Source organism: Homarus americanus, unplaced genomic scaffold, assembly GCF_018991925.1.
Source record: "Homarus americanus isolate GMGI-L3 unplaced genomic scaffold, GMGI_Hamer_2.0 scaffold53502, whole genome shotgun sequence".
Lineage (NCBI taxonomy): Eukaryota > Metazoa > Arthropoda > Malacostraca > Decapoda > Nephropidae > Homarus > Homarus americanus.
Genome location: NW_024737993.1, coordinates 220,385 through 240,891, shown reverse-complemented (window position 1 = coordinate 240,891; position 20,507 = coordinate 220,385). Strand labels below are relative to the sequence as shown.

At 44.3% G+C, this 20,507-nt stretch overlaps 1 protein-coding gene across 1 annotated transcript in view; it reads right to left on the bottom strand.

The window, feature by feature from the left end:
* Positions 1–20,507, bottom strand: part of LOC121873643 (mushroom body large-type Kenyon cell-specific protein 1-like) — a 52,587-nt gene that overhangs the window by 16,735 nt on the left and 15,345 nt on the right. Inside the window, exon 2 of the mRNA XM_042377293.1 lies at positions 17,662–18,132. Coding sequence (XP_042233227.1) covers positions 17,662–18,132 — 471 coding nt within the window. The remainder of the gene's footprint in view (positions 1–17,661; positions 18,133–20,507) is intronic.

Here is a 20,507-nt window from a genome sequence, read left to right as displayed (position 1 = left end):
CACTAGGGGAAAGGGGAACTACTTGGGGGAAGGGGAAATACACTAGGGGAATAGAGGGGAGCTACACTAGGGGGAGAGAATGCTACACTAGGGAGGAGGGTAAATATACACTAAGGGGAGGGGTAAATACACCAAGGGGAGGGGGAGGAGAGTTTAAATTGAGAGAAGGGACACAGTAGGCGGAAGACAAATTAGGAGAACGGAAAAAATACAATTTAGTCTTACAATACTACGAGGAGAGGAGAGGAGTCCACACGGCAAACAACAGAGAAGGAAAAGACAGAAACACAAGAGTTGAGAAAATGTGAGAGAGAGAGAGAGAGGTCTTTGGTGAGGGATACTGGGGGAGAGTTGGACGTTGATGGAGGGGGGAGTAGGGGGAAGGGGAAGTCATGTAAAAAAAAGAGAGAGAGAGAGAGAGAAAGGGGGATTAAATGTACATAGAGAAGAGAAAGGTTATATAGGGAAAGGGAAGGAAGGGGAAGGGAAATACATAAGGAAAAGAGGGCCGCAGAGAAGGGAGGGGCGATAACCCTCTCACATACCATCTTGTCAAAAATAATAACAAAATACTGGTTAAAGGGTTGGGATCAGGTAACTAATTAATCGTCACAGGTATACCTCACTCTGACCTAATTAACGTGATAGTTGCTCGAATGTACTTCCTCACGCTGAACCACCTATTAAAACAGCCCTTCTCACACAACTCCTCACGCTGACCCGATCCAATTTCCGAAAGGGTTAATTCCACAAGAACGCATTACCCATTCCACGCAACGTTTGGAAATTCCTCACTCTATTCCCCTCTTCACGAACACTTATCACATAAATCTGACCTCATCAGTATTCTAACATCGATAACTATTCATATTCCCGAGTTTGACCCCCCCCACCCACCCATCCTCACCCCCCACCCACCCATCCTCACCCACCCCATCCTCAAAAAAAAAAAAATCTTCGTATTACACATTTCCATTTTTTTTCCGTTTTTGTTTTTTTTTCCAAGTCACATCAACCTTCTAAACCACTCTTACATAATGGAGAGACTTAATCCTAATCCACCTCAAGAAGATTTAATCCGAGGCCTTTAACACCTATCTCTCAAGAGACTTAACCTCTCGACCTCATACAGCCTCCCGTCCCATCACACCTGACTGGCGGTTAGCACATCCCTTTAAGATCTTCCACCGTTTAATTTAAGGCTCTATTGTGTTGAGAGTGTGAAGTCTTATTCCCTCCCTCTCTTCCCTACTCCTTCCTGACACTCCTACTCCATCCTGACACTCCTACTCCAGCCTGACACTTCTTCTCCACCTCTTCTTCCTTCTTCTTCCTTTAATTTCTCTCACCCCACCACAAATACTCTCTCTCTCTCAGGAACTACTACTAACCTGTATTCTCTCACCTGTAAAGGATACACACTCACACACTCTTATTTACATCAACAAATCAATATGTATTCTCTAACAAAAGGTAAGGGTTGACTACTTGTATGGTACGGGTTAGTGTGTCACGGGTATGGTACTACTCTTGTTTAGCTTTTATTAGTGACAATAATATATAAATAAACGAACGAATAAATAAATAAATAAATAAAATATATCAGTTTATTTAGGGTAAAAATGTAGAATATTCTTTTGTTTTTCCACGTGCCCAATCCTGTACCACTAACACAGTTCAGTTCACTTTTGTTTGTTTGGTTTGGTGTGAAATAATCCCGCCAGCCTCGGCTTACAAGCTGAACACGACTCAACAGAGATTAAATCCATGTTTCAGTTGATGGTTAATCCAACACGCCTCGGAGACTGTAATCAACTCATCCACACGTTAGTCACCCGGTTGTACAGTCATCCACACGTTATTTACCCGGTTGTATAGTCATCCACACGTTAGTTTGTGAAGCATCAGGAAAGGCGAGAGGATTTTCGTTCGTGACTGTACACTCGCACCAAAAAGTATCGGTGCAGGGTGTGATCGACGACTTCCGAAACGATACGTATACACTGTGATATGTCGGGAAGGTTGGTAGTGTATCCTCATAACCGCCCCCCCCTCCCCACTAGGTGTTGCCATATGGCTGACAATCAGTGTGTTTGTTTCCTCTTTTCGGATTGTTGCTTTGTGTCGACTGAATGATGAGCGAGGGTTCGGTCTCGGTGAACGTGGGTATAAAACAGAGGCAATATGAAGCAGTAGAGATCTACACATGCCAGACGACATGGAAACCTCAGAGGAAACACGAGGAGCTATTATTGCCCTTCATAACGAAGGGTTCGGCGGGTTGGTGTCCACAGGAACACCGCTGCACGATGGATTCGGCAATACCTCGAAACTGGTGCTACAGACGACAGGTCTCGGAGCGGCCGTCCACGCTGCACCACCCCTCAGGACGACCAGGTTGAGTGGTTTATTTGGTAGCATAAATTAATGTGGCAATATTCACAAGTATCACAAATAATTTTGTTAACAGGGAACTCTTCATATTTCATACTGTCTATTTATCACTTCCCGACCTTATTTATAACGGTTTGCTTCACTTGACCAGGGCTGCCAACATACGGCTGGAACAACTCGCCTTTCCCAATACCTATCGTCACTAGTCTCAAATTGTTCACACTACAGTATACACCGATACTTTTTGTTAAGGTTCAATCACAAAGCGATACGATTACTAATTTGGTTCGCTATTTCCCCCTTAGCTTGAACCAATCACGTGTACGGTATTTTTCTCCCCTTAGTTCGAGCCAATCACGTGTACGACATTTTTCTCCCCCTTTAGTTTGAACCAATCACGTGTACGACATTTTTCTCCCCCTTTAGCTTGAGCCAATCACGTTTCTTCTTACATTTAGGCGAAAAAACTAAACCGTACTGTATTCATAAAGCTGACCCTGAATCTTAACCACGACCACCAGGAGGAATTACTGGTATAAGAAATAAATCACCGACCGTAAAATCACGTAAATACTTGAGATACATAATTGGTTCTTCAGGTGTAGTCAATATTGTCCCAGGTGTTCACTATATATAACTAAGATTCGAAACTTCATAGTCATTTACTTCATATCTCTATTTTATTACGGCGTTTGTTTGTTTTCCTTCTAAATAAACATCAAGTTTTACTCTTGATAAACATGCAAATAACGGGCACACAAACCCACAATCAAAAACACAAACAGAAAAAAATCCCAGTAACACACACACACACACACACACACACACACACACACACACACGGCTAAAATTACACCACCTTTGACATCTCTCATTACCTGTGGCCCAGCAGACAAACACAAACTTAGACTATATGCAAATGTGCGTAAATCTCATAATACAGTTCCTCACATTACATTAGTCATGGGGTTAGAGAACACTTTACTTTATGTGTCCACTAAAATATTTCTTATATGACACCAGCTATTGACAGAAAATATTTATAAATCGATATTATTTTATATATATTACTCAACTTCATATAAGTCAACAATTACTAATGTATGTGTGTGTGTGTGTGTGTGTGTGTGTGTACATACCATCCACCTCAACAACTACACCACCACAAGTTTTCAGGTCTTCAAAATTAATTAAAACTCACCTGGTAAACTAAACATAACCTGAAGAGAACTTGATAAATTTATAATGATTTACCGAGAAATAAACATCTGGGCTGATGTTTCAATGTTTGAGGACTAAACAATCTCTATTTGAGCCCTAACACCAGTGGTCGGGGAGAGGTGGTCGTCACACTACCATTAAATACCACGTATCAACAGTCAGAAACTATACCTGGTGTTACGAGAAGGCGAGACAGACAGACAGACAGACAGACTCGGTGCTGATATACACTCAACACACGACTAAAACTACACAATTATCATGACGTATTCACTAGACAACAGAGGCACTACACCACGACACAAGATAACAACACGTCCCACAGGAGAAGAGATCTTGGACAGGTACAGAATATGTCTCAACTCCCTCGCCAACGTCACCTGGACATATTAATTATTTACTTAGAACGAATGGAGGTCATTGCAGAGAATCATATATAATGCTTTGCGAAGTTATTCAAACGACCACTCGAGGTGAAGTAATGTGTCAATAGGGAGGTAAGAGAGGGGAAGGGGAGGTAAGAAAGGGGAAGGGAAGAAGGGAGGGGGGAGGTAAGAGGGAAGGGGAGAATTACTTAAAATCACAATTCAGTGTTTAATTCCCACCTACAGCAATACATTATTATTATTATTATTATTATTATTATTATTATTATTATTATTATTATTATTATTATTATTATTCAGCTTCAACAATCACTACAATTACTCCCACAACACAATTATACACTAAAAAATAAATTATAAAAACACATTATCACTTCCGTGTATTATCCTGGACGAAAAAGAAAAAAAAAGAAGTAATCACCCAAAATTCTCATTACAATTACCAAATTATTGAAACGCTACGACGTGAATTAATAAATGTCAGTAGAGCAACAAACACACACACGTTTTTTCCTCAGTGTTGGAACAGAGATGGGAGGGAGGTGGTGGTCCCGGGGGGCAGCCGACACAGCGCCTCTCTCACCTGCGTTGAATTATCTAGCTTACCACTGGCCCCGACACCTGTGCTGCTGCCTCCTGCCCTACTCTTACCTGTGTGCTGCTCCTGCTGCCTCCTGCCCTACTCTTACCTGTGTGCTGCTGCTGCTGCCTCCTGCCCTACTCTTACCTGTGTGCTGCTCCTGCTGCCTCCTGCCCTACTCTTACCTGTGTGCTGCTGCTGCCTCCTGCCCTACTCTTACCTGTGTGCTGCTGCTGCCTCCTGCCCTACTCTTACCTGTGTGCTGCTGCTGCCTCCTGCCCTCACTCACTCCTACCCTCTCTTGACCCCAACAAACAAGGAATGGGGTTAAGAAAATATATATAAAATCTTTTCGAACAATTTCATTTTTAACCAGAGGAAAAAAAAATAAGGCCAAAACCTAAGCTTCCTTCCCCAGGCGGTTGTTTACACCACACACACCAAATTTTCTTCTCCTGGGCGATATTCATTACAGTGTGGCCAAGTTTACACCCCGGAAGCAAGACCTGTCCACACCCCCCCCCCTTCAAAAGAAAGAGAGAGAGAGAGAGAGAGAGAGAACAATCACAACACTTCACTCTCTCTTTTCTTCCCAACAACCCTTCATCCTAACATTGTCTTCACATATAACAAAATTCCTCAGAGAAGAAAAAAATACAAGGATTTTCTTGGTCTTAAACCCTAAAAAAAAAAAAACCTACCTATCACTACTTATAATACTACTCACTATTGGCACAGCTCCAGCGTTTGCCCCTCCTGGTGTATGGTTCCTCGCTAAAATCTTCCATTAATCTGAATCCCTAACTTGTACTCAAAGTGATCTTAACGCCTCACTTCTTATCGCTACACCTGACCAGTAATCCATTAACTTCTGACTCCTTACAGCTTAGTATTATCATCTCCATATTGAATAAGAAGATGAGAGAGAGGCCAGGTGCTGAGAGAGAGGGTGAAATTTGGAACCTGTTTTAGATGCGGGTAAGGTAAGGTAAGGTAAGGTAAGGTAAGGTAAGGTAAGGTAAGGTAAGGAAAGGAAAGGAAAGGAAAGGAAAGGAAAGGATAGGATAGGATAGGATATTCAGGGAACACATTAGACTTGCTCAAAATTAAGTCGTTAATTAATAGAAGAGAAGAAAGAACGGAAGGTGATTAAAGATGCAGTTATGATGATTAATTAAGCAGGTGCACAGAGGATGGACAGGTGCAGGTGAGATGGAGGAGGTAGAGTGTTAGGTAGTGTCAGGCCGTGTTAGGTCGAGTGTCAAGTAGAATGAGGTGTAGGACTCTTACCGTACGTCGCAAAATGGCAAGACTAATTCGCTCTTAGGAAAGAAAATAAAGAGCTCTGTGACAACTACGCGGTACACGAAGGCCCTGGCTGTACGAGGAACCCAGTACAATATACAATAGTTTCTTTCCCCAACCTCCCAGTATGAGCTCTTTGACCTTTGAGTACGGCCTCCTCACAAGCCCGATCTCACAGTACACCCTACCCCCCCTCCCCGACCTCACAGTACAGCCTAACCCTCCCCGACCTCACAGTACAGCCTAACCCCTCCCCGACCTCACAGTACAGCCTAACCCCTCCCCGACCTCACAGTACAGCCTAACCCCCCTCCCCGACCTCACAACATAGCCTTCTCTTCCCTCATAGCCTAGTATAGCATTTTCCTTTCCCACCCGACCTCCCAGAATAGCCTCTCTATCACCTTCTCCCACCATGTTTAGTGTTACATTAATATCACTGATGACGGTAAATATCGGCCATCAACGGTGTACCCGGCCATCAGTGTAAAGTATCGCAGTTCGGAGGCCGCTAAAGACCCAGTAATGTTTAATTTAGTAAGGGTTTTGAGGGGTTGTGGGAGCTGGCACAAGAGACATCAGACTTGGGGCTCTCAAGACTCGACACGCTGTACACTCCCTTCTCGTGTTCAGGGGAGGATAACACTATACAAGACTCGATGCAAGTTTAATACCATATAGAGTAAAAGTTGTTAATTTTTTTTAATCCCTCAATATACGGGCTAAAACCTTCAACAAACTGGACCCAGAACCATCATCGACTGACCCAACGATTGGCCAAATGGAATCCAGTCATAACCTATCCAATAAAATTGTGGTCCACTCCCAATGGTCAATCATGTTAGAGTACGCCAAGGAGGCAATATGGCCGGTACTGCACTCGACCGCTTTCACTTCCCCAAATATAATGCCAGGTGTCGATTCACAGCCAGGTGGTCTGCGAGTGTTCCGATATCGAACCATCAACTCTTACGACAGGAGACGAGCGCTGCCACCCCGTAGGCCTTAAATCCTAATGGTAATGTTAGATTAGATTGGGGGACTGTCAGGCAGGTAACCCAATTAACCTGTAAACCCGGTATATTCTCGGTAAATCAGGTGAATGACAAACTGGATGGGTGGAGGATGATGATATCGGGTGGTGGTGGTGGTGGCCGGGTGGGTGGAGGTGTGGTGGTAATTGGGAGGGGAGGGGGGGAGGTAACTGGCCAACCACCACTTACACCAACACCACCACTGACGACCTACACAACCACCACCACTAGGGGTCCACACCATCACCACCACTAGGGGCCCACACCATCATCACCACCACTAGGGGCCCACGCCATCACCACCACCACCATTAGGGGTCCACACCACCATCACCACCACTAGGGGCCCACACCACCACCATCACCACTAGGGGCCCACACAACCACCATCACCACTAGGGGCCCACACAACCACCATCACCACCACTAGGGGCCCACACCATCACCACTAAGGCTCCACACATCCACCACAAAGAGGTATCCAGGAGTCTTGGTGGTACAGGAACAAAGTGTTTATACAGGTAAACGTCAAGCAAACAAAGCCTGTATTCTGTCAACACACACACAGTTTAACTTAACCCTCCGTGAGAGAGAGAGCGAGAGAGAGAGAGAGAGACATGGAACGGTATAGAAGGTATGAGGAACGGTATAGAAGGTATGAGGAACGGCATAGAAGGTATGAGGAACGGTATAGAAGGTATGAGGAACGGTATAGAAGGTATGAGGAACGGTATACGAGATAGTGGAGGAAGTTAATAGCATGATAGGTACACTCCTAGTCGGTAATACCTCATACCGACGGGCTGACGCGACTAAACACCATCACCGCAGCTATATGGAGCGCCACTCACCTGCCATACACCACTAAAGATCAAGATCAAGCTTTGGAGAAAAAAATCACCACCGAGCGTGAGTTGACAATTCCCTCGAGTGCAGTCTATTAAGCGGAACCCCATCACCTCTCTACCCCCTGCCTGTAGTGTGTTTGATCTGACGTCACAAAACACACGTGGCGGTCTGTTTACATTGGGTGGTTAGGGGCGGCGTATCCCTCACGTATGTAATGGAACATCCGAACCATTTTCTAGTTACAAGCTGAAGTGCACTGTAACGCAGATAATACTTAAGGTTGGTTAGGTTAGGTTAGGACAAGAGAATTTGGCTAACAAGGAAAATAATAAACAACGATTGAACAACCCAACGAGAGAGAGAGAGAGAAACAAGTGACAAGGAAATATTGTCTTTTCATATTTAAATTGGTTTTAACGTGAATATAAACCCTTTTACATCTTTTAAGAGAAGCAGAGTAATTATCTGATCAAACACAACTAGTGAGAAGGAATTTACATTTTTTTCCCCGTAAGGAAAAAACTTTCAAAAGGATCATTCTATTAAGAATAAAATATGAGGGTGGTGCGCTGTGTACCTTAGCTAACAAGAATTAAAAAAAGAAGTGGAAGAATTCTTTGCCCCGCACAAACATGGATTCAGCAGGTTAGGTTAGGTTCCTCAACACCTCTGGATACCTGTGCCAACCAGCTCTTATTAAGAATGGTCACTTGTGTGTGTGTGTGTGTGTGTGTGCTTGCTTTACGGTGGTCACAGGAAGGGGCTACCCTGAGCAGTTGGTCTTGTTTCCTGACGAAGGTTGTACTGTACGACCCTCACGTCCACACTATCCCTCGAGGCAGCGTCAAAAACATCTCCTTCGTATTTCTCGACAGACGTTATTTGACGAAAGCACAGGATTAGTTTTTGTCGTCTTTCCACCTGAACTATATTTCTTATTTTTAATATACGAGGCACTTGAACAAGGACGGGTGCGTGCGTGAGGGGGCGTGCGTGAGTCTCCTAAATAAAATGGCGTGTGCAGGGAAGAACAGTATTGTGGGTACGGAAGACCAGGTTATTAAGACTACATCACACAAGACTTTTAGAGAACAGTATCGTGAGTACGGAAGACAAGGGTATTAAGACTACATCATTCAAGAAGAAGATAAATAACTGCTCTCAGGTGTATAAGTCAAAAGGAATTACAACAACTATACTACGCCTGGCTGTGGTCGCATCCCTTCTGTTGCTAAATTCAATGCCGCATCACCCACTTCCATTGCGACGGTAGATGGGAGAGCGTGATTAAGAGCCCCAGTTCTCATTAATGGCAGCTACCAGTTAAACCTCTGGTGGTAGTTGTTGTTGTTATTATTATTATTATTATTTGGCAAAATCGATCTGATGCTGTGCTCGAGGTCGTTAGATCCACAAGTCGCTGGAAGACGGTGGCCACGATCACCTCCAGGATGTAGTGCCGAGGAGGTCAACACACATGACGCTGAGCGGTGGCTGGTGTTTGTCGCTGTCACGTCGAACAGCATAGTGGCCACGAGGTCTTGCTGGACCAACTCCTCCAATGAGGTGATGACCACTCTGGCCACATCGTCTGTCCCAGTGGTCTTGGCGACAGCGAGGAGCTAAGTGACCACATATAAATTAAATATCCCACTACATCTTAGCCACACTGTACGTCACTACACTATATATGAAACAATGAAAATTCCAACCTGTTTATATAGTACATTTCAGCTTTACTCTCCAAATTTCAAACATTACATCAGTAAGAACACCAATTTAGGGTACAAAAAAATAATGGATTTCTTCAAAAACAAACGATACCTCTACAGCAGCTCTGAGGACCTCCGCCACTTGGATGACTTTTCAGAAGAAGAGCAACAAAAAACCGTCGTTCAAAACTACTACCTCAGCAAGCAGAAAGATCAACTTACCAAGGAACACAAGGACATGAGCGCAGAGGAGCGTCTACAGCAGTACGAGGAGTGGAACAAAGATGTTGACGGACAGCGCCTCCTCTGCGCTCGTGCCCTCAAACTAACCTACAGCCAATTTATGACATCGAAAGTCAAGTCAAAGAAAGTGAGAAGTCGCTTGGGCTCTCGCGAACGCAAGTGAAAATTCTATCACCCTCATCATTGACATAAAAACTCATTGTAAATACCTGTCAATACATAATAAATGATCAAACAATAGTAACATGTGCTTTAATTATTTCTTTTCCTTTTATGCTAAAATGATATAACTTAAGGTCAGTTTATGATACCTACAAACTTATATATACTGTAAGATAGAGCAGCTCCAGGTGTAGGAACACAGTTAGAATGATATTGGGGTTTAAGACAGGTAAAAAAAAATGGATTCAAGGTTTCATTAATATAAGACAATTAAGAGGAAATTGTTTCTGACTGGTGTATGCAAGGCAAAGTTGTGAATATATCTGCGACTAAATTAAGATTTGGCGGTCAATTTGTGGTTTCAAGTAACCACGGAATTTGTTATTAGAAACATTGTTTTTTCCCCAATAGTTCAAACAATTGTAAGACACTTTTCTTCTATGACGTTTCCCTCGCAAACTACCTTAAAATTACCTAACCTGACCCTGACACTGTCTTAGAGAAATTCCTACCGTACAATAGCCCAACCTGCACCTCCTCCCCAATAGCACACAGTAGACCAACCTGCACCTCCTCCCCAATAGCACACAGTAGCCCAACCTGCACCTAGTCCCCAGTAGCACACAGTAGCCCGACCTGCACCTCTTCCCCAATAGCACACAGTAGACCAACCTGCACCTAGTCCTCAATTGCACACAGTAGCCCGACCTGCACCTCTTCCCCAATAGCACACAGTAGCCAACCTGCACCTAGTCCTCAATAGCACACAGTAGACCAACCTGTACCTCTTCCCCAATAGCACACAGTAGACCAACCTGCACCTAGTCCTCAATTGCACACAGTAGCCCGACCTGCACCTCTTCCCCAATAGCACACAGTAGACCAACCTGCACCTAGTCCTCAATTGCACACAGTAGCCCGACCTGCACCTCTTCCCCAACAGCACACAGTAGACCAACCTGCACCTCTTCCCCAATAGCACACAGTAGCCCAACCTGCACCTCCTCCCCAATAGCACACAGTAGACCAACCTGCACCCCACGTCACAACTGGTGGCTGGCGGCGTGTGTCCCGGCCCAAGCCTTAAAGGGGATACCGTTTTACGCCACAAAATCACTTGCTGGCACCACGGGGCAAAGAAGCGTTGATTAAATCCCGAACCGAGGGAAAGAAAACCCCTGGGGGCCTTTTACAAGCTGTCTACACCCTGGAGGAGAGAGGTATCTGGGCTAATGGGGTGATGGACACACGCACATCAATGAACTCTCTCTCTCTCTCTCTCTCTCTCTCTCTCTCTCTAGGGCAATGAACGGCATCTTCCCCACTAATATGTTGAAAGAACACAGGTTAGGTTAGGTTAGGTTAGGTTAGGTTTTAGCTCTCATGACTCGAAACCCACCAATCAGGTAACATATCTAGGTGTCAGACATTAACAACACCACTCGCGGTATCTCTCTCCGTCGTTGAGTAGTTAGGGGTACAAGCTTATTACAAAGGATCCCAAACTACGCTAATTTCTGGTGACGAAGAGGTTTCCGAGACTCATCCAAACAACTTATAATATTTTGATGAATACGGTAAAAGCGTAAGTTGTTTCCACGTTAAAGAAAAGAACAAAAACAGGTTATCTTGTTTCATCCAAGTTCCCAGTGGCAGCGTACCCCCCCTCCTTCCTTCCCTGCCCTACCAGCATGGAAATTTCCTCTTCGGTCTTCATCATATAAAACTCACCCACCCGCCTACCTAACCCCCCCAAAAAATTCTGTCGGTACTCTCTCCCATCAATGAACCCTGACTCATGAACCTGTGAATCCGAGACATGAGAGTGTTAGGTTCATAGATGGTGCACACTGCGTGATGTCTCGGATTCACAGGTTCATGGATCTCAGGGTTCATTGATGGGTGAGAGTACTGACACGACTTATTTGGAGTGGATGTACTGTGTGCCGACTGGTTTTAAACAGGCGAAATAACCAAATCAAACCAAACCAACAAGCAACTAGTTAATGTTAAACCTCACGCCTGGAACACATACGGCAAAAAATTCTATAAAAAAAATAAAATAACAAAAGCAAATATTCTATACTCCTCTCCCTGAATAAGCTTTTAATAACGCCCAACATTTTAATAACCAGGAATCCTGCAGCTGACATTAATTACACGTTAGACTACAGTATAGCCTTTCAAAGCCTCGCTAACCCTGCTATAGCTCTCATAAGGCAGCTGTATCCGGCCATGCAATACAACATAGGAAATTACAATAGTTAGGTTGTTTACACGGCTGGCACATACCATTGGCATTCAACGTGGGAAAAGTGTTTGTCTCTGTTATAAAAAATGTAAGTTAGTAAGATCGTGATAGGTACAGACACCGCCAGAATGACCCAGGTAGTACAGACGCCACCAGAATGACCCAGGTAGTACAGACGCCGCCAGAATGACCCAAAATGACCCAGGTAGTACAGACACCGCCAGAATGACCCAGGTAGTACAGACGCCACCAGAATGACCCAGGTAGTACAGACGCCGCCAGAATGACCCAGGTACAGACACCGCCAGAATGAGAGGTACAGACACCGCCAGAATGACCCAGGTAGTACAGACACCGCCAGAATGACCCAGGTAGTACAGACACCGCCAGAATGACCCAGGTAGTACAGACACCGCCAGAATGACCCAGGTAGTACAGACACCGCCAGAATGACCCAGGCAGGGCAGACGCCACCAGAATGACCCAGGTAGACGCCAGAAATGACCCAGGTAGTACAGACGCCACCAGAATGACCCAGGTAGTACAGACACCGCCAGAATGACCCAGGTAGTACAGGACGCCACCAGAATGACCCAGGGGTAGTACAGACACGCCAGAATGACCCAGGTAGCCAGACACCGCCAGAATGACCCAGGTGGTACAGACACCACCAGAATGACCTGGTAGTACCAGACACCGCCAGAATGACCCGGTAGGACGCCACCAGAATACGGTGGTACAGACGCGCCAGAATGACCCAGGTGTACAGACGCCACCAGAATGACCCAGGTAGTACCACCAGAATGACCCAGGTAGTACAGACGCCACCAGAATGACCCAGGTAGTACAGACACCACCAGAATGACCCAGGTAGTACAGACGACCGCCAGCCACCAGAATGACCCAGGTAGTACAGACGCCACCAGAATGACCCAGGTAGTACAGACGCCACCAGAATGACCCAGGTAGTACAGACGCCACCAGAATGACCCGGTAGTACAGACGCCACCAGAATGACCCAGGTAGTACAGACGCCACCAGACGCCCAGGTAGTACAGACGCCACCAGACGACCCACCAGAATGACCCAGGTAGCAGACGCCACCAGAATGACCCAGGTACCAACAGACACCACCAGAATGACCCAGGTAGTACAGACGCCGCCAGAATGACCCAGGTAATACAGACGCCACCAGAATGACCCAGGTAGTACAGACGCCACCAGAATGACCCAGGTAGAGTTAATATCCAAAAAGCATGTGTTCGCTGGCCAGACAGAGTGAGAGAAAACGTATGAAACTTTGCAGGGTAAACTTAAGACAATGCAGTAGACCTCAGTGCTTGGGGGGTAGTTGCGCGTGAGAGCTGACGTTACCATAGGATTTTATAAGCTGTTTCGTACTACATAAATTTGGTCATACAGTCAGGGTGGACGCTTGTACAGGTAGAAAACATGACGGTGTCCTTATATGAGCAAAGATTCTACATATATACGGCTCTGACAGCAACATTTTTTTTACTCTAGTTCATCTAAATACTGTACTAAAGATTCCTCTTCCATCTCTTCATTGATCACTCATTCAGAATGTTATCAAAATTATTTATAACTTTTAACTTATAATCTACAAAGACTTAAGTGACAAGACTGTGTTCAACGTCGCTATAATTTCCTATTGATTAAAACATAACAAACAGGTCTTTAAGTACTCCTGATCCAGTACAGTTTACGGGTTTGTTTTTTATACAGGAAATACTTACGACACAGTAGTTGTTCCTCACACAGCAAAAATTATATCTAAAGTTATTCAATACTAAAAAAAAAAATATATATCACGAGAAAGATGGATGATATCACTTAACTTCTCGTACTTGACTTGCGAAATATTCCTCGCTTAACGTAACCAAACCAAACCAAACCAAACCAAACCAAACCAAACCATCAACCACCTATAACCAAACTTATACACAGTTTATTGGCCAGGGTATAAGACAGCCTCGCTTACATTCCTCACACAATTTCCTTAAACCTGGTCGTTGTTGGTCGCTCCACAGATCAATGGCGACATTCTCCTCCTCCCTCGTAAAGCTGCTTGTCCCTCAATGACCAAGTCTCAGGTCAGAGGTAAGACTTGACCGAATTTCTTTTATGCTTTTTTGGTTTTTAACCAGGGATAACGGTGAACCACTTTTAACAGGCAAAAGGTCCTCTGATGTAAAACGTTGACTCACTTCCTCCCGGGTGCCTACGACTGATGGTCATCGCTCATATTTTAAAAGACTAATAGAAGCAGCCTCAGTTTTTGTGGTCTTAAAAGACTTTTACTTATGGGGTAAATTTTACAGGTCGCTAAAATACAATAACTTGCGGTAGGTGGGTGGGGTGGGTTGGATGAGTGGGTGGGGTGGGTTTGATGGGTTGGATGAGTGGGTGGGGTGGGTTTGATGGGTTGGATGAGTGGGTGGGGTGGTTTGGAGCCACAAGGAATTTATAGAAGAAAAAAAACCTGTTGGAAATATAAGTCACGACGATACTATATAGAGAAGATAATTTCTGCTACAGTTAATGACCATCTCTTAGGTGTTATTATTACCTGATAATATCAAGTACTATAAATATGGTGTCTTTAGAGGAAGATACTGATTGTCTTTAGTTAAAATGTCATGAAAAAAAAAGAGATTGTGTTGAAGACGTAGGGAAAAGAGAAATAAAATGGAAAAGTATAAATAATTTGAGGTCGACTAGATCGCTACATTATTTTTTCCCCCTCACGTGTACTTGTTCTTCTTCTTTCCTGTTCATTTACCCTTTACAGGAATACATTGTGGTAAGTTTTCTGTCTAGCTTAAGAGGAAGGACTAATCTTACAGCGCCAAGGGACGTTAAAGAGAGTCGTATCAACAGTGACATACAAGAGTTAAAGAGAGGAAAAAATAATAGTTTGGTATAATTAAAGTTTTCACAAATTCACAAAGGAGATTTTTCACGATATTAAAAGAGATTTACAAACACACACAAATATAAACTCTCACACACACAAATATAAACTCTCACACACACAAACACACTCCTACTTACACATACAAACACTCACACTCTCACCGGTCAGGCTAATTTACACGAGCCACTTCCAGGTCCTTGAGATTTCATTAGTGAGAGCCTGTACAGTGTTATCAGGGCTGGAGGAGCGGCCGAGAGCACTCCTGAGTCGAGCAAGACGTCAACGAAGGGAAATACAACTCTCCTTGAAAGAGCGTCCGGGGAGAGAGGGGAGAGGAGAGAAGGGACAGGAGAGAGGGGAGAGGAGGGGAGAGGGAGAGGGAGAGGAGAGGAGAGGAGAGAGGAGGAGGTGAGGATGAGAGGAGAGACGGGAGAGGAGGTGAGGATGAGAGGAGGTGAGGATGAGAGGAGAGAGGGGAGAGACGAGGAAATATATACGATGGTTAACAGGTGAGGCAAAACATAACAGTCCTTATGTAACAAAACAATAACATGTCACTCCACTAATCACACACACAACACAAGGTCACAAAACAATACCTTACACACTCACGGTATAATAAGACTTCTATGGCATTGTTGACCGAGAAGAAGCCATCACGAGACCCGGTACAAGTTCGTGCCTGAATGACCGAGGAATCTGTCGAGCCATCACTCTCTCTTAATTCACTTCAGTATCTGTAGGACTTTTGGAACCACCCGTCTTGCGGCGACACCGTGGCCGCAGGAGTTGGCAAGCTGCCTTCACCCACCACGGAGAACCATCAACAACCGACTCTTATGTTATTTTTGGTGATCAGAACCTCAGCGAAACACTCCCTCGTTCTACCTATTTATCATTTTACCTGTTAAATACAATCACATCATAGCATAGTTAATCCGACCCATATTTCATTGTTTATTTGTTGTTAGACTAGTGTAATTACTCGTTATGCGCTTATTGGAGATAGTCTATTAACTTAACCCCTTATGTACGGGGTCCCCCCTGTGCTGAATAAAATCGTATGTCGTTTCCCGAATTAAATAAGTGGCGTCCCCGTAGTGAAGGTGTTTAAAGGCCTTAGATATTAAAGAACAGTTATAACATAACATCAACGGCAACCCGACCCGGTTTTAGCACTTCAAGACAGAGCCCCCCCCAGAATGTCTGTCTGGAAAATAGAAGTCGTCTCCAGTGCGTCTTGAGCGCTAATAATGTCCACGATGAAGGTGACTGAGGCTGGCGTGAAGGGCTGCTGAGGGAGAAGGTGGAGTGAGTGGGGGGGGGAGCCTAAATGAGGAGGAAGAGAGAGGAGGGAGGAAGAGAGAGGAGGGAGGAAGAGGGGAAGAGGCCAGGGAAAGGGAGGAAGAACAGAGCGGGGGGAGGAGGATGGAGGGAGAGGGAGGGAGAAGGGACGGAGGAAGCTGGGGGAATGTCGGAAAAAAGAGGGCGGATGAGCAGGGAATATTACACACTGAAGACCTTCTGCTTCACGAGTAAGCCTGTCGGTGGCTTCTGTCTAGCACTATATTGACCCTGCCTCCTTCCCATACAACACACACGCCTTATGGGTCTCGGATATTTGTTCTACGGATAATAAAACGCACGAGAGGTTCCTATGAAAGGGCACATCAAGGCAAAGATTAAAAACTCATATTGGAAAAGATTATTAATATGCAGTGGATGTTGTGGGTCGACGCTTAACGTACTGAGGGGCGGGCAGGGAGGAGCGTGTATATGTCTGGTGCTCACATCTTATATTCTTGAGAAATATTTAATGACACCCAGTGCTACCCAGTCCACACATCTCTTATATAACATTAACTTTTTATTTCCTCTAAACACTTAATTTATCAATCATCTTTTCTTAATACATGAAGGTAATACACGAGAGCTGCTCCTAACTACACTTTAAAACAACTACGACAACCACTGAACCATTAGCACAAGTCATGCCTCACAGGATTTCTTTAATGGCATTGTTATGTTCGGTAAGGAAGAAGGTGGTCACCCTCCTCTAGAAGAACGTGATGGGGTACAGTACCATAGAGGAGGAGGGGGGGGGGGGTGACGGCCCCTCTAGCCTGCCCTTAAAACAACTGAAGAATAAAAGAGGATACTTCACTGTTATAAACTATGTGACAAACACCATCTGTATACTGAAGACCTATAACACAGTGATAAATAAACAAACTACAACAGGAGTAAAGGCTGGGAGAAGAGGTCGCAATTGCTAGACGTTCAACAAGTGAGTGAGCGCCAAGGAAGTAAGTCACCTCACGTGGTAATTCCCTAAGGTAAAATGCCAGTAATTAACCCTATCTTACCCTCTACGTGCGTCAACAACTTACCTGGTGCTGCCTTCATTAGTAAGATCTTAAGCAAGTTCAACTGAGTTTTTTCCAATGCTCCTCGCCTTTATCAGCAACAAGAAACTTAAGTAACTGTGTACACAGAATAGAGTTAAATGTCTCCTACTAGGACAGTGATCTGGAAGATATCTACTACAAGGGTAGACGGGTTAAGGGGAGTGGCTGTGGTACTTACCCAACACGGTGAAGGGCTTGTGGGCGATGGGCGAGTGTGGCGTGATGCTGATGGTGGGGATGGGCGGGATGAAGGCGTCTGATGGGCCCATACCCACACTCACGCCCATGCCCAGGCTCTCGGCCGTGATGGAGTCCATGGTGGGGATTTCAGCCATACGCACCAGGCGGCGGGGCGGGCCGTGGGCGTGGGCGGGCTGCACGCTCGCCACCACCACCTGCTGCTGTTGACGCTGGAGGCTGCGTTGTTGCTGCTGTTGCTGCTGTTGTTGTTGTTGCTGCTGTTGATGCTGCTGGTGCTGTTGTTGTAGGTGGTGGTGGTGATGGTGGTGGTGGTGATGGTGGAGAGGGGATGTAGGGCCCTCCCTGGGTACTAAGGGAGCTCCCGCGGACCCCCCAAGGTAGTTAGTGACAATGTCCTCCTCGCTGTCATCCCCGCTCTCCGCGCCCTCATCTGAAGAGACACAAGGTTCTAATTAGCTACCTCAGTAAATGGACTAAACACACACATTAATTATCCAACAACAGTTTTCCTTACACATGGTCACAAGGAACAGACCCCAGACCAACGCCAGCGACCCGTAATAATAATAATAATAATAATAATAATAATAATAATAATAATAATAATAATAATAATAATAATAATAATAATAATAATAATAATAAATGTATCAAGCGAGTAAATGAAAAATTACTGTTATGTAGCCAAGGATGTCAGCATCAGTATTTAACGAGCCTGAAAATTTAGCAATTAGGGTTGGGGAAAGACGCATCCTAACTAGCTTCGATGAGATGAAATTTTCAGACAAAGTAGAGTGTCTTCCTGGGTATCAGAATATTGTACCAGTCACCCCGTCATCTGCTTGAAAAACTCTCTCTCCAACAGAACTCTGAAACATGCAAAAAGTCTGTAGCCAAAGACAGGTCGAGACAGACACCATTATGTATGTATGTATGTATGTATGTATGTATGTATAAGAAACCCCAACAGACTACTCATTAACCCTGGCAATAACAGAGGGGGAATGAGGAGGGTGTGAGAAGGGGAGGTGTGGGAGTATTGAAGACGGAGCTACAAATATAATATAGTATTAACACGGAACCAACATACCATTAATCAAACCAATTAAAATATATTCAAATAATTATATAGGAAAATACTGTCAGAGAGAGGGTATGCAAATACGGATATGGAATCACCTGGTCTAACTCGATGATGACAACCTGATATGTAATTAATAAGTCACGTACAGGTATTATTGTTTACATCTGTTTACTTCATCACGTGTCATAATCTGGCGTTTGTCTTCTAAGGTCTTCATTCTCAGGTTTATACATCAGAGAACATTCTTAAACCCATGCACTTCAATCTTCATGTTTTGATTCTGTTAATCTAAATAAACCCAACGTGTGTAACTATTTCCATTTTCTCTGGCGGTGTGTTGCAGTATGAGAGAGAACGGTAAAGAGTTTAACAGTTAGCCCCTAAAATATCTACCGTTCTCTCTCACATACAAGACGCCGCCACCAAAGAAAACGGGAATTTATACACACAGGGCTAATTGCTTTCGTATGAAAACAGTAATATTGATAAGAGAACATTTACTCTGATTTTGTGGAATATGTTAAATTTGTTACTCGTTTATGACGTAAAAAGAAGTAGAATTGTCCTCATTTTCCTCACCTACACAAGGAAACCAACCAGAGTATAAGTCTTCCTTACAATCGATACGGTTACTCGACTTATGTTTTAGACTGTCTGTTAAGAACCATCCGCTACAGAAAACACAACTAGCCTGTACACTGTCCTACCGGGTAAATTATTCAGCCATACGCCCCGTGTCTTACTGGTGGCGTCTCCATTTTAGAGTCAAATAGTAAACAATTAATCTTTACACCAAAAATAAACCTAGAACGAACATTAAAACATCGTGTTAATGTTACATTTTGTTAAGAGGAACATATACACATATGTTGTGTGTGTATACAGTGTGTAACTAATATATGTTGTGTACACACATCAGCGTCTCCTATAATGAATATTCATTTACTACAAATGACTGATGTAACGACTGTACGAGTATTGATCAGAGCAGTATCTTGTGGTGTAACAACTATACACACCACACTGAGACGGACTCTTAATCTTTTTTTCTTTTAATTTGCTCTCTAGAAGTAATAGCACAGTGTTTTTTTTTAGAACATTTAGAGGCGTTAAGGTGATAATAAGTCACCACAAACATACGGTTGTAGCAGCCAAGGTTAACACTGCCTCCATCATTCTCGGCCAAACAAAACAATGCTCGCGTGTCTTTATACCCTTGTTACAGGTGGGGCCCGGACCATTAATGACCACCGCCACTACACTAGGCAACACTGAACCACAACTTACAATGCTCCTTAACAACGCCCTGCCTCACGACACATGACAACCCGGAACTTACAACAGAACAGCTGAGTGGCAGCCCCCAGCCCCTTATCCTTGACAACAGGGGAGGAGGGGAGGCAACGAGAGCACCACGCCATAACTCGCTAACCTGGCAGCATCATGTCACTTAGGGCAAGATGGGAAAACGCCTTCCCTCTGTCGTCTTAGTGGCGACGGTACTGTGGAGAATGAACCATCTACCTCACTACATTACTGAACTGAATAACGCATCGCTCTATACTGCTTCTAGTTCATGAATCTTGGGGTTCGTGGTTCAGCAAGATGGGCGACAGGAGTTTTCTGGGAGGGACTGAACATAATATTTTGACACTGTTGGTCTATTCCACACAAGGGTGACTTAATCGTTCAGAGACATATCGTGTGTTTGAATATATGAACACCTAACACCCAGGGTT